Below are 13,409 nucleotides of genomic sequence, written 5' to 3'. Positions count from 1 at the left end.
CACCAAACTGCTGTTTGCCCTTTTCACTCTGATTCTCTTGCAAGGCTACCATGGAGTTTTCAGAGGCCGTGTACATGTGAGGTGATGTTGCAACAGAGGGAACACAGAAAAGATAAGAGCTGCCTTTTTTTTTTTCCAAAGTGAGAAGCAAGGGTGGGGAGACAGACTTCCTCCTGCACCCCAACTGGGACCTACCCGGCATGCCCATCGGGGGCTACTATGCTCCGCCCCCACCTGAGCCATCTAGCACCTGAGGTGGAGGCCATTGAGCCATCCTTAGCACCTGGGCCAACTTTGCTCCAATGGAGCCTTGGCTGCGGGAGGGGAAGAGAGAGATAAAGAGAAAGGAGAGGGGGAAGGGTGGAGAAGCAGATGGGCGCTTCTCCTGTGTGCCCTGGCCGGGAATCGAACCTGGACTCCACGTGCCCGGCCGATGCTCTACCTCTGAGCCAACCGGCCAGGGCAGGAGCTGCCTTTTATTAAGACAGACATTAAAGAGAATTACAAAGATGTAAGACAATGCCACTCTTTTTGCTAATTAAAATAGTTAAAATAAGTTATATTTAACAACATATGAGATATTTAATATTTTGTTAAAATACATAAAAAATTCCTAGTTTCCACTTTTAATATGCTAAATAGTATATATAAACCCCATTAACCAGAGCTCTTTGGGATCCTACATAATTTAAGGTTGTAAAGGGATCCCCAAACTAAAAAGTTTAAGAACTCCTATATCAGCAGCCAGTTTCTAGCAGTTGTTATTGGAGGGAGAAGGGGGAGTATTTTTCTCTTGTCCCCTTTCCTCATCTGTGTGCTCCTTCCTTACACTGCCTGGGGGAGCTGTCCTCTCTGCCTTATTTATATTTCAGGTGGGAAACCACTTAACCTGGAACTGAATGACAGCAATTTCGCTTTTAAGTTAGGTTAAAATTTAAGGACATCATGGTTTGGGGTCAGTTGAATGCTTCAGTTGCCTGTCATACAGATTTCACACAATTAAAAACATTCAGGCTCACTCAGAGCCTTCTTTGTAGTCTGTGTACTAATTGAGATCATTTGACTTTAACTATGGACCATAAGAACCCAGGTCTGATATAGAATTTCAGTCCAGAACAGATTATAAACATTGTTGGAGGGAGTATGTGGCTTTTCAACATGACAATTGCAATTTTTCTTTTGGTGCTAGTAGATACATTGTGGGGGGAGGTGGTTACAAGAACGGTGGTTTTCTTTCAGACAGCCAGACATTGTGTTCCGCATGCAGATAAAATGAGGCTGAGATTAAAAATGATTATTTTCCAGAAGAACATCTAAATGCATTTATTAATTCTTACAGACCAGCAAGTCAGTTTTATGTTCTTTGAGACCAACCAGAGAGTAACGCTTGTTATTTGAAGAGTACAATGATCTTTCTATCTGAATGGCTGTCATTACCAAATTGTTTTTCCCCCCACAGTGCCTTGTGTTGAAGGAGGACCCTCTGCCATAATGCCAGTTGAGGAATACTGGCTGTGTTTACCAGCCTTTCATGTTAGACCTTTTGTACAGACGGCTGGGGTGCTGCAGTCTTGTCCCCACTGTTGCTGGCGTCCAGGTGTTCTGCCTGCCGTCCCTGGGCCATCATGTGTACCTGCCGTGCTGTCAAGGGGCGGCCACAGTGCTGCTCCTCCTCCTCCTCCACTTGCCCCCACCGTGCCCCCTTCCACACCCCAGGCATTCTGCCCTTCACCCCCTACAGCTGATGGTAGGCAGGAGAAAAATGTACAGTCTAGGCTGGTAAGTGTGGGAGCATTTATGTATTAAGGTTTAAATTTGATTTTTAAGGAACTTTTTTTTGATGCTTATTAATTTTTTCTATTATTATCTCATGTTAGCATAGATTTTTGTTTTTTAATAAAGAGTGATATTAAATATATCACCAAAACAGTATTCAAAGAGAATATGACATGGTAAGTAATATGTATAAAAACTAGGGGAATGAAATGATTTTTTAAGAATTAAAAATCTAACAGTTATAGTATAAAACCTGTTACATGCCAAGTACATGGAAACTAAATATTAAGTATATTATAGGAGGCTTCAGGTATAGGTAGATTGAAGAAATGAGTTTCATAGAGTCATGTGTATTTATTTATTTACCCCCACTTCTTATTTGTTTATTTAAAATGCCCTTCAAAAGCAGGGACTTTTACATTTAACTTTTTATGCAGGTGTATATCAATTAATGATTTAGTTTAAAATTTCTAGATTTTATGCCTTACCTAAAAAATGTAGACAAATCAGTTTTTTTTATTTTTTAATTGAGAGCAGGGGAGGCAGAGAGACAGGCATCTGCATGCGCCCTGGCTGGGATCCACCTGACAAGCCCCCTATGGGGCGATGCTCTGCCCATCTGGGACATTGCTCTCTTACTCTGCAACCGAGCTATTTTTAGCACTGAGGCAGAGGCCACAGAGCCATCCTCAGTGTCCAGGGTTAACTCTCAAGCCAATTGAGCCATGGTTGCAGGAGGAGGGGAGAGAGAGAGAAAGAGATGGGTAAGCAGGAAAGCAAATGGTTGCTTCTCCTGTGTGCCCTGACGGTAATCCAAGCTGGGGCTTCCCCATGCTGGACCAGCACTCTACAACTGAGCCAACCAGTCAGGGCCTCCATTAGTATTTACCAAGCCCCATCTTCATCTGAGACCTTAGCCCACTCATTCTTCTACCTTTGACTAGAAAGTAAAGGTGATTGACAAATTGTATTGATGATTCTATTGGAAACATGAAGGAAAATTTTTAAAACCAATTTAAAATATAAAATATTTAAAACCTTTAAAATTCTAGGATAAAAGGGCTGATTGAACTTAATTTAGGCCTAAATTGATTTTGTTGGGCCACTGGGACCGTAATTATGTGACAATTCCAAGTAGCCATCTATGATGTGAGGAGGTTGAGCATTTCCAATGTAACAGAAATCAAACAACATTTTTTCCTTTAGAAATTCCTTTTGTTTTTCTTTATAAGCAAAGGTTTTCTCACAAAACTTTTCAGATATTGCTGCTTTTAAGTTAAATTATTTTCCCTTTTCTTGTTTTTCTTCTTTAGGCTTATCAGGAGGGCAGACTTCAGAAGCTGCTGAAAATGAATGGCTCTGAGGACCGTCCAGAGTCCTACGACTACGACCTCATCATCATCGGAGGGGGTTCCGGAGGCCTGGCGGCTGCTAAGGCAAGGCTCCTCGCGTGCTAGCTGCTTCGGCCATTCTCCAGATTCTCTGTGGGATTTGTTTGAGACATTCTTGTGACACTTTGCACATTAACTTGGGTAGGACATGTTAAGGGAACCACTTTATAAATCATTTTTCCATGTTGAGGTGTATGTTCTATACACGAAAGTACTTTGGGATGCATTTTTATTCATTTTAAGTTTGGTTGATTTTTCAAAGATAAGAGCATTGTATGGAAATGGTTTGAAATTAAATAAATTTATTGCTTTTTTTTTTTTTTTTAAGTCAGAGGTGGAGGGACAGACAGACAGGGAAAGAGATGAGAAGCATCAACAACTCAGTTGCAATGCCTTAGTTGTTCATTGATTGCTTTGCTTTCTCACATGCCTTGACGAGGGGGGGCAACTATAGACAAACCAGTGACCCCTTGCTCAAGCCAGTGACCATGGGGTCATGTCTGATTCCACGCTCAAGCCAGTGACCCTGCATTCAAGCCAGATGAGCCTGTGCTCAAGCTTGCAACCTTGGGGCTTTGAACCTGGGTCCTCAGTGTCCCAGCCGATGCTCTATCCACTGCGCCACAGCCCGGTCAGGCAAATGTATTTCTTTATTCTTAATAAATATTAATTTTTTTTTCACTTTGATTTTTCTTTTCAAAACTCCTCCTTCCCAATAGAAAGGTGGAGAGCAGTTGAATTTCTTCTTAAACTCCCTAAAAATGATTTGTCTCGTGTATATTACATGAGCTAAGAGAATAATGACTAACTGTGACCTGGGGGTGATGGGGTAGAGGATGGACAAATAAGGGAGGTAGGAGTGAGGCTCCTAGCCATGAACTGAGATACATTTTTCATATGTGAGTGGGACTTGGAACTGTCATTCTTTCTGAAGAGCTTCTTTTAAAAGATGAAGTGCTTAGACTCCTGTAAGGTGTAGATTGTGGTGAATCAGTAAAGGTAGATTCAAATGAAGCTGCCCAACTTAGGAGCAGGCCAGTATCTGGTATCATGCAGTGCTTTGCTTTAAATTACTCAGGAATAATCCTGGGCATATGTATTTTACTGTGGTGTTGGTATGGTTTTGAAGGACACAAAGACTCAGTTCTTTCAAATAACTGGAGGTCTAGTTGCCAATGCACAAAGCTTATCTCTGAGAAAGATAACGGATACTCTTCAAAAAGGATTTTTTTTGTTGTTTTTTTTTGTTTGTTTGTTTGTTTTTTGTATTTTTCTGAAGCTGGAAACGGGGAGAGACAGTCAGATAGACTCCCGCATGCGCCCGACCGGGATCCACCCGGCACACCCACCAGGGGGCGATGCTCTGCCCCTCCAGGGCATCGTTCTGCCGCAACCAGAGCCACTCTAGCGCCTGGGGCAGAGGCCAAGGAGCCATCCCCAGCACCCGGGCCATCTTTGCTCCAATGGAGCCTTGGCTGCGGGAGGGGAAGAGAGAGACAGAGAGGAAGGGGGGGGGTGGAGAAGCAAATGGGCGCTTCTCCTATGTGCCCTGGCCGGGAATCGAACCCGGGTCCCCCGCACGCCAGGCCGACACTCTACTGCTGAGCCAACCAGCCAGGGCCAAGGATTTTTTTTTTTTTTTTAATAATTTTATTTTTTTGGGGGGGTGACATCAATAAATCAGGATACATATATTCAAAGACAACATGTCCAGGTTATCTTGTTGTTCAATTATGTCACATACCCATCACCCAAAGTCAGATTGTCCTCTGTCACCTATCTAGTTGTTTTTTTTTTTTAATAAATAAATTTTTATTTTAATGGAGTGACATCAATAAATCAGGGTACATATATTCAAAGAAAAGATTTCCAGGTTATCTTGTCATTTAGTTCTGTTGCATACCCATCACCCAAAGAGAGATCGTCCTCCGTCACCCTCTATCCAGTTTTTTTTGTACCCCTCCCCCTCTCCCTCCTTCCCTCCCCCCACCCCCCGTAACCACCACACTCCTGTCCATGTCTCTTAGTCTCGCTTTTATGTCCCACCAATGTATGGAATCCTGCAGTTCTTGTTTTTTTCTGATTTACTTATTTCACTCCGCATAATGTTATCAAGATTCCACCATTCTGCTGTAAGTGATCCGATGTCATCATTTCTTCTAGCTGAATAGTATACCATGGTGTATATGTGCCCCATCTTCTTTATCCAGTCTTCTATTTTTTTTTACAGTGATTAAAAGCCTTTAAGCAAACTCTTGGCCAATACAGCAAGAATCCATAAAAGAGTAGTGTTCTTAACATGTTCACCAAGTCCAAGTTGGCCCCATCACCATGCCAAATCCCTGAAAAATGCAACCCAACCACAGTTCAGTCTGTTAGGAGCTGTCACAGGGAGCAGGAGTCCAGGAAAAGTCCACATCCAGGAAAAGTCCGCATGGCACTGGAATTGTTGTCACCATTCTATACTTTGCAGCTCATGTCCAAGTCCCAATGACTGCTGGTAATGGTTCAGGTAAACTGGAAAAGCCAATTGCAGCATGCATGTATATGGAGCTTCTGTTCTCCTCTGCCTGGAGAGATGAGACCAGGTTGCCTTTCCCTGGAGCTCTGCGATTGTGGCATGGTAAAGAGAACCTTGGGATACACTAAGCTGGGTGGCAAAGGTAGATTCATAATAGAAGTTGGCAAAAGGGGGAAAGAGAGCTCTAAATTAGGTGTAGGTCCCAGCCTGAAATATGAGTGGGGCATTGAGGTAGGAAGGATAAAGGAAACACTATATATTAAGCAAAGCAGCAGAAAATAGGACTATCAACACCCACAACAGAGATCTTCGAGGGAAGAATAAAAAACCTGACTATTCAGGCAAGACATAGTTAAGTGGCCCTTGTGCAAATGAGATCAGTTTACCTGCTTCTTGGAAGAAATACCCTAGGCTCGTCCACAGTGTCGTAGATGGGGCCGATGGCCCTGGGCACCTTCAGCCTTCAGTGGCAAACCCCAGCTTTCTGGGCAAGGTTAGGTCATAGGTGGCTGGAGCAGGGCTGGAAGAGACTGAACCCTCCCTTAGAGGAGCGAGGGGGAAGCCTACCTTCCAATGTCCCTGTTTCCTCACAGCAGAGGCATGTAAGCCTGGCAGGCTTTAGCTCAATGACCTTCCTTTCCACTATTGAAGCCGGACCCAGATGGAATCCTATGAGACCCCTTTGGGGCGTTGGAGCCTTTAAGGGTGTATCCTAAAAGCTGGTAGTTCCCCTGATCTCTATTGGGCTTTTTCTGCCTCTAGTTATCTTAAAAGCCATGCTCAGAAGATCTCACTGAGGGGTTGAGGATCCCCATCCGCCTATATAAATCTTTTCCATATATCTGGAGCTATTTGGAAAAAGACAAAACAGTGTTATTAGCTGGATCTAACAAAAAGGATTTTTGACTGTCATCACTCCCTTAAAATAGATTGAAAATCTACAAATATCATCAACTTTTTTATTGGCTTCTCGCATGAAAATTTTGTTAATCTAGCAATTTCAAAAGAAAAATTCCAATATTCTGTCTAGAGACAAAGGTTAAAAGTACTTTTAAAAAGATGACAGGCCCTGGCTGTTTGGCTCAGTGGTAGAGTGTCAGCCTAGCGTGTGGCTGTCCTGGGTTCTGTTCCTGGTCAGGGCACACAGGAGAAGTGCCCATCTGCTTCTCTACCCCTCCGCCTCTCACTTCTCTCTCTCTCTCTTCCCCTCCTGCAGCCATGGCTCGGAGTGAGTTGGCAGTGAGTTGGCCTGGGTGCTGAGGATGGCTCCATGGCCTCTGCCTCAGGCACTAAGAGCTTGGTTGCTGAACAATGGCGCAATGCCCCAGATGGGCAGAGTATCACTCCCTAGTGGGCTTGCTAGGTGTATCCTGCTTGGGGTGCATGTTGGAGTCTGTTTCTCCCTTCCCTTCTCTCACAGAATTAAAAAAAAAAATGACAGGATACAGGCTGAATCAAGAATTATAGATTATCAGTAAATCTGTTTTACTGGCTAGTTACCATTTGTTTAGAAATGGTCATATGTTCTTCAGATTATTGTTTAATTTGTTACTCTTTGAGTGGAATTATGTAAGAGTTTTCTAGGGTTTCCCACTGATGGACAGTTTTGTAACTGTAATCTGCATATTTTTAAAGCTACCCTCAGATTATCTAACTATTGCTTAATTTTTTTCTTGAAATTGTACTAATGATCTTGGTATATGAGATTCTTGGGCATTAATAAATCTGGTTATGTTTTAGGCATTATAGCCTCATAAAAATAACATGGGTTTTTAACACCCCATTTCTCATCTGTCACGTTAACCTTTCCAACTCATTCTAATAATTTTATTTTCCAGGAGGCAGCCAAATACAACAAGAAAGTGATGGTCTTGGATTTTGTTACTCCAACCCCCCTTGGAACTAGATGGGGTAAGCTTTTAAACTATTTTAGAAGTGAATTTGTAGGACCAGATTTTTCCTTGGTGTTGGTTTAAATGGCCCCTATAACCCAATTATAAATTTAAAAAATAAGAAAAAACACCTCAGAACGTTTATCTCTTTTACTTATGCTAAGTTGAAATGAACTCCAGTTAAATGTTGAAAATTTAGATTCTTTGGCAGAATCAAATAATGCAAAACCTTGTCCACAGCTGTTATAATTTAAAATTAAATATTTGAGTAACCTAGTATATACTTAGAGACTAATAAACTGAAAATTTATTACTTTATATCTGTAGATTTCTGTTTTAATCTACATCCTGCATTCAACAGAACTGGCATCACATACCTTAATAGATAACCCCTTGCTGCTTTTGAGTCTTGATGAATTATATGTTTACTTTTTTTTTCTTTTTTGATGACAGAGAGAGAGGGACAGATAGGGACAGACCGACAGGAAAGGAGAGAGATGAGAAGCATCAATTCTTCGCTGCAGCACCTTAGTTGTTCATTGATTGCTTTTTCGTATGTGCCTTGACCAGGGGCTACAGCAGAGCAAATGACCCCTTGTTCAAGCCAGCGATCTTGGGCTTCAAGCCAGCGATCTTGGGCTTCAAGCCAGCAACCATGGGGTCATGTCTATGATCCCACGCTCAAGTTAGTGACCTTGGGGTTTTGAACCTAGGTCCTCTGTGTCTCAGTTCAACGCTCTATCCTCTGCACCACTGCCGGGTCAGGCTGTATGTTTATTTTGTAACAAATATTTATTGAACACTTAATTTTGAACCAGGCCCATGGGAATATAGTTGTGAATAGGAGACATGAAGTTCCTGCCCTTGTGAAGTTTGCATTCTAGTAGGCAGACAAAAGATAAGCAAGGACTTGAAAAATTGTGGTAAGTGGTACTGAAAAAAATTCTGTGGTAGAATAGAGAAGAAGTGGGTCAAGAAAAGAGTTCAGCTTTAAGAAGATTATCAAGGAAGGTCTGTGAATAGGTGGCATTTAGATGAGGCCAAAAGAATGAGAATGGACTGACTGTGGCAAAAGCTGAGGAAGAACCTTACAGGCAACTTTTCTCCATCTCTCACAGGATAGCACATACTAAGGCCTTGGGGTAGGGAAGAGTCCTTCATGGTTCTGGAGTGGGTGGTAGAAGCTGGGGGTAAGATTGGAGAGGAAGGCAGGTGTCAGACTGACTGTACAGGTCCTCATAGGCCAAGCTGAATTTGTACCTAATCAAGCACAGCAGGAAGGCTCTGAGGAGAGGGAATAATGTGATAGTACATTTTATGAGGATGACTTGGCTACTCGAATTAGAAGAAGCAAGAAGCAGGAAATCTGGATAAGACAGTGTCATACTTTCTAATTCATTGATTCAGAACTAGAGAGACAGCAGTTTTGTGTCAGGGGCTTACTGTACAGGTCACAGCCGTCGGGACTGTGGCACTCACACTCCATAGTGCTGCTCTGGTAGCATTCTCCTCGGGGGATTGTTCCCTGAGCTGGGGAGTCAGCTGGCATCTGGCACTCTTGCTCATGCCATTCTGTTCGCCTCTACCTGCCACATTTTATTCTAGTGGAGACAGCTGTCACTGTGTTAAGTTCAGGCGTGCTAAACTTTTTTTTAAGTGAATCCTTTTGTGAGAATCAGTGAAGGCCAAAGATCACACAACCTTCTTTTAAAAATGCTCTTATATTGAGGCCTGCGCAGGCCCCAACCTGTCTGTGGTTCGGAGTTGCTATCTGCCTCATACAGCAGAGTAGAGGGTTTGTTTCTGGGAAGGCCGAGCTGTCTTCTCTGCAAAGCCTCCTACAAGCTTGGTTTTGTTGTGTTTCAGGAATAGGGGGTGAGGAGTGAGGCCTCACGAGTCTCGGCCTTCATTTGTGGTAGAGAGAAGATAGTGGTTATAACCAGCAAGTCCAGAGTGGGGTGTAGTTACCCCTAGAACATGTCACTTAACCAAGCCTGGGCTTCATGACACAGAGGTGGATTCCTTAATAATAAAATAGTAATAAAAATCGGTTCATAAAATGCTCGCATCCACCAAATTTTACCTGTGTAGTCCCAGACCCCCTGCAGTCCGGTGTGTTTAGCTTCACAAGCCCTTTATTAGGTAGTTCGGTTCATAGATCCCCGGACAACAAGTAGAGGATGGTGCACTAAGTACAATTCAGTTTCTGGCATCTTTACCAGTAATGAATTAATTTTGAATCTTGGAGGGGTACAGAAATTGTGGAAATCTCATTTTTGTATTGAATTTGGATGCCTCTTTGTTTGATATATAAGGCTGTCTGAACTTAGAAATGTCACAAGACTTAAGAATAAACAGTATTGGCCCTGGCCGGTTGGCTCAGTGGTAGAGCGTCAGCCTGGCGTGCAGAAGTCCTGGGTTCGATTCCCGGCCAGGGCACACAGGAGAAGTGCCCATCTGCTTCTCCACCCCCCCTCCTCCTTCCTCTCTGTCTCTCTCTTCCCCTCCCGCAGCCAAGGCTCCATTGGTGCAAAGATGGCCCGGGCGCTGGGGATGGCTCCTTGGCCTCTGCCCCAGGCGCTAGAGTGGCTCTGGTTGCGGCAGAGCGACGCCCCGGAGGGGCAGAGCATCACCCCCTGGTGGGCAGAGCATCGCCCCTGGTGGGCATGCCGGGTGGATCCCGGTCGGGCACATGCAGGAGTCTGTCTGACTGTCTCCCCGTTTCCAGCTTCAGAAAAATACAAAAAAAAAAAAAGAATAAACAGTATTGGCCACATTAAGCAAATCAATTTTGATGGTTCATAGAACAGTAATAATTGTGGACCTTTTTCTCTGAGGATTGTGAAGCAGGCTGTAAACTGACTGCTCATTGTCGTTGCAGGTCTCGGAGGAACATGTGTGAATGTGGGCTGCATACCGAAGAAACTGATGCACCAGGCAGCTCTGTTAGGGCAGGCCCTGCGAGACTCTCAGAACTACGGGTGGAATGTCGAGGAGACAGGTATGGGGAAAGCTATTGTCTGTCTGTGCTTGTGTGGGTTTCAGCTCTGACCTTGCAGTGCATCTTCCATTTTTATGAGGCTAATGATAACCTGGAAGTTGTTTTTATTGTTTACATTTTTAATGGATAAAATCACTGCAGCTATCCTGTGTCAGGTGGCTGCATAGCTATTATGGTAAGAACAGATGTGCACTTGGAGTATCTTCCTTTAATAGAAAACCAGAATTCCTTCAAATAGCTTCTCATAGAGAGTTTCATAGAGGAGTACAAATTACATCGAGTTTCCCTTGACGCTGTTGCATCTCAATTCAAAGAAGTCTGTCATGAGCTGCTATTTTGGGGGTGGAGGGATGGCTTATTTGTTGAGAAGAGGCTGATTAGTCTTTGTTGGATTAAAAATATTTAGAGTACCCCAGAAAAGTTGAATAGGACTTTGTTGATTTTAGAAAGTAGGTTGAATTATCTGGTAGGAGAAGAACATGAGGCGCCTGGCACAGCTTTGTGGACAATTAATGACCTGACGGGTCCTTGAAGAGTGGAACTCCAGCCCTTAGCTGATTTTAGTTCTGAAATCTGTGGGTTGTGTGAGACATCTGAGGGAAAGTCTTCCAGCTGGTAGCTAGGGTAAATTGTTCTGTGGCTTTTTTTTGAGTTTTAATGAATAGTTTATTATTTTTTTAAGAAAAGCATAAATACATGCTTTGAAAAATTTTGCTTCCACTCAAACTAGTCATGCTGCTTTTATTGATGCTTTCTTTCTCATTTAAAATCAACAATACTTTTTTTCCCCAAAATCTGAAATCTTAGAGAATCAGTTACTTTAGAAGTTTCCCTGGGGTTATAGCTCTTTTGTCAGACCTGTAGAAGGCTGCATTCTGGGTCTTTAGAATGTTAAAAAAATAAGAGATTAGTATAGGCCTCTGCTGAATGTGAATTTTGTTAATTGGGCTAACACTATAATTCTAATAGATTCAGTAATCAGTGGGTGGTGAAATATTAACTTGGTAAATCTGATGTCTTTCCAACAAAAGAGACTCTCAGTTGCTGTTGTGTAACAATAATAAGCACTGACTATGTTTATTTGTGTTGAATTTATTTCTAAATTATATAATAAAGAACTAATAAATGCACTGCATCGGGGGTAATGAAGAACCACTACAAGCATTGTCCACATCTGTACATTAAAGCCAGCAAAAGCTCCCTGAATTTCATGAGGTTTTAAGACTTAAAGTTGTCTTGTCTATCCTTATAAAAATTATTTACCCAGCCAGTTTAACAGTTTTACTGCTGTGTTTCTTCACCTGTCCAGATTTTTTTTTTTTTTTTTTTGGTATTTTTATGAAGCTGGAAATGGGGAGAGACAGTCAGACAGACTCCCTCATGCGCCCGACCGGGATCCACCCGGCACGCCCACCAGGGGGCGATGCTCTGCCCCTCCGGGGCGCCACTCTGTTGCTACCAGAGCCACTCTAGCGCCCGGGGCAGAGGCCAAGGAGCCATCCCCAGCGCCCGGGCCATCTTTGCTCCAATGGAGCCTCACTGTGGGAGGGGAAGAGAGAGACAGAGAGGAAGGAGAGGGGGAGAGGTGGAGAAGCAGATGGGCGCTTCTCCTGTGTGCCCTGGCCGGGAATCGAACCCGGGACTTCTGCACGCCAGGCCGACGCTCTGCCACTGAGCCAACCAGCCAGGGCCACCTGTCCAGATTTTAAGGTAGAGGTATATAGTTTCCTATTTTTATACCTTTTACCTTTTATATGTATCAGCTGTAGAAGCAATCCTCCAAGTCTCTGAGAGAGCCCAGAGCTGTGCCCTTTAGTTAAATCCCTCCACTCTTCCCAAATCAAGCTTGGCGGTGTGTTTATTCTTATCCTCCACTGTTCTCAGTAAGCCCTGGGCCTTCTGAAGCAAGCCCTGGCCAGGCAGTGAGAACCAGAGCCGTGCTCTGTAGCCGTGGCCTGCCAGGCTTCACCACGGAGGAGCAGTAATTACCTTTCTTCTTTGTGCTTAGAAGGTTGTGCTGAAGAATCAGTGGATTTAGGCAAATGTTTATGTCATCAGATTTTAGAGGAAGAAGGAAACTTGGAGGGGAATTTTTCAAGTGAGAAACCCCTAGAGGCTGCTTACCTATGTTCCCAAATGATAAACCGTGAGGGCTTATTTTGCATTTTTCGAATAGAAACACATCTAATCTGATGTCTTTGAACAAAGCACCATACTCCAATTTTCCGGAAAGACTGTCTTCTATGACACTGCAAATAGCTCCCGGCATGGCGAGCGAGAAAGGGACCTGGGCCAGGCAGCACAGCTGAGTCTGTCTAGTGATGGGTGTGTGACAGGTCTGGGACTTGGCCTGTGCTCTGCCCTTTACCTAACGCTCCAAATGAAGAACGTTCAGAGAACTCTCAGGCCTTCAGAAAATACTGCTTGAGCTTAGTCGTGTAAACTGGATGAATTGGTCCTTTCTGGAAGACTTATGGGCTTTATATTTTTCAGATATCTATTTGAATTCTCCTATGCTCAAGAATTAGATATACCTTTAAAATTTGGGAAGTTTTAGAATCCCAATGTCAATCAAAGAAGACAAGTTCAGTGGTTTGCAGTTGAGGGCTTGCAGTTTGGGAATATATCCTCCTACCACATACCTGACGTTTCACAGGCAGGGGTCTGTGCCGCCAGGTTAGTATGTGGCCTTGGGCAGGCCGTCCGTCCTTCACTTCCTGTGTGTGCAAGGGAAGTGATTCTTACCTCTTCAGGTGCTTTGAGGTTCACATGGAAGGCGCACTGAACACATCAAAGATACTAAGTAGTTCTGCTAGTCTGACTACCAT

At 43.5% G+C, this 13,409-nt stretch overlaps 1 protein-coding gene across 2 annotated transcripts in view; it reads left to right on the top strand.

The window, feature by feature from the left end:
• The window catches only part of LOC136385374 (thioredoxin reductase 1, cytoplasmic), a 73,856-nt gene that overhangs the window by 25,459 nt on the left and 34,988 nt on the right, over positions 1-13,409 (top strand). For both annotated transcript variants that reach the window (XM_066356217.1, XM_066356207.1), the window contains exons 3-5: positions 3,090-3,212; positions 7,527-7,599; positions 10,462-10,581. In XM_066356217.1, coding sequence (XP_066212314.1) covers positions 3,126-3,212; positions 7,527-7,599; positions 10,462-10,581 — 280 coding nt within the window. In that variant the 5' untranslated portion in view covers positions 3,090-3,125. The remainder of the gene's footprint in view (positions 1-3,089; positions 3,213-7,526; positions 7,600-10,461; positions 10,582-13,409) is intronic.

The sequence above is a fragment of the Saccopteryx leptura genome, chromosome 1 (genome assembly GCF_036850995.1).
Source record: "Saccopteryx leptura isolate mSacLep1 chromosome 1, mSacLep1_pri_phased_curated, whole genome shotgun sequence".
Lineage (NCBI taxonomy): Eukaryota > Metazoa > Chordata > Mammalia > Chiroptera > Emballonuridae > Saccopteryx > Saccopteryx leptura.
The sequence above is the reverse complement of the archived record's forward strand: the minus strand, read 5'-3'. Positions and strand labels throughout refer to the sequence as shown.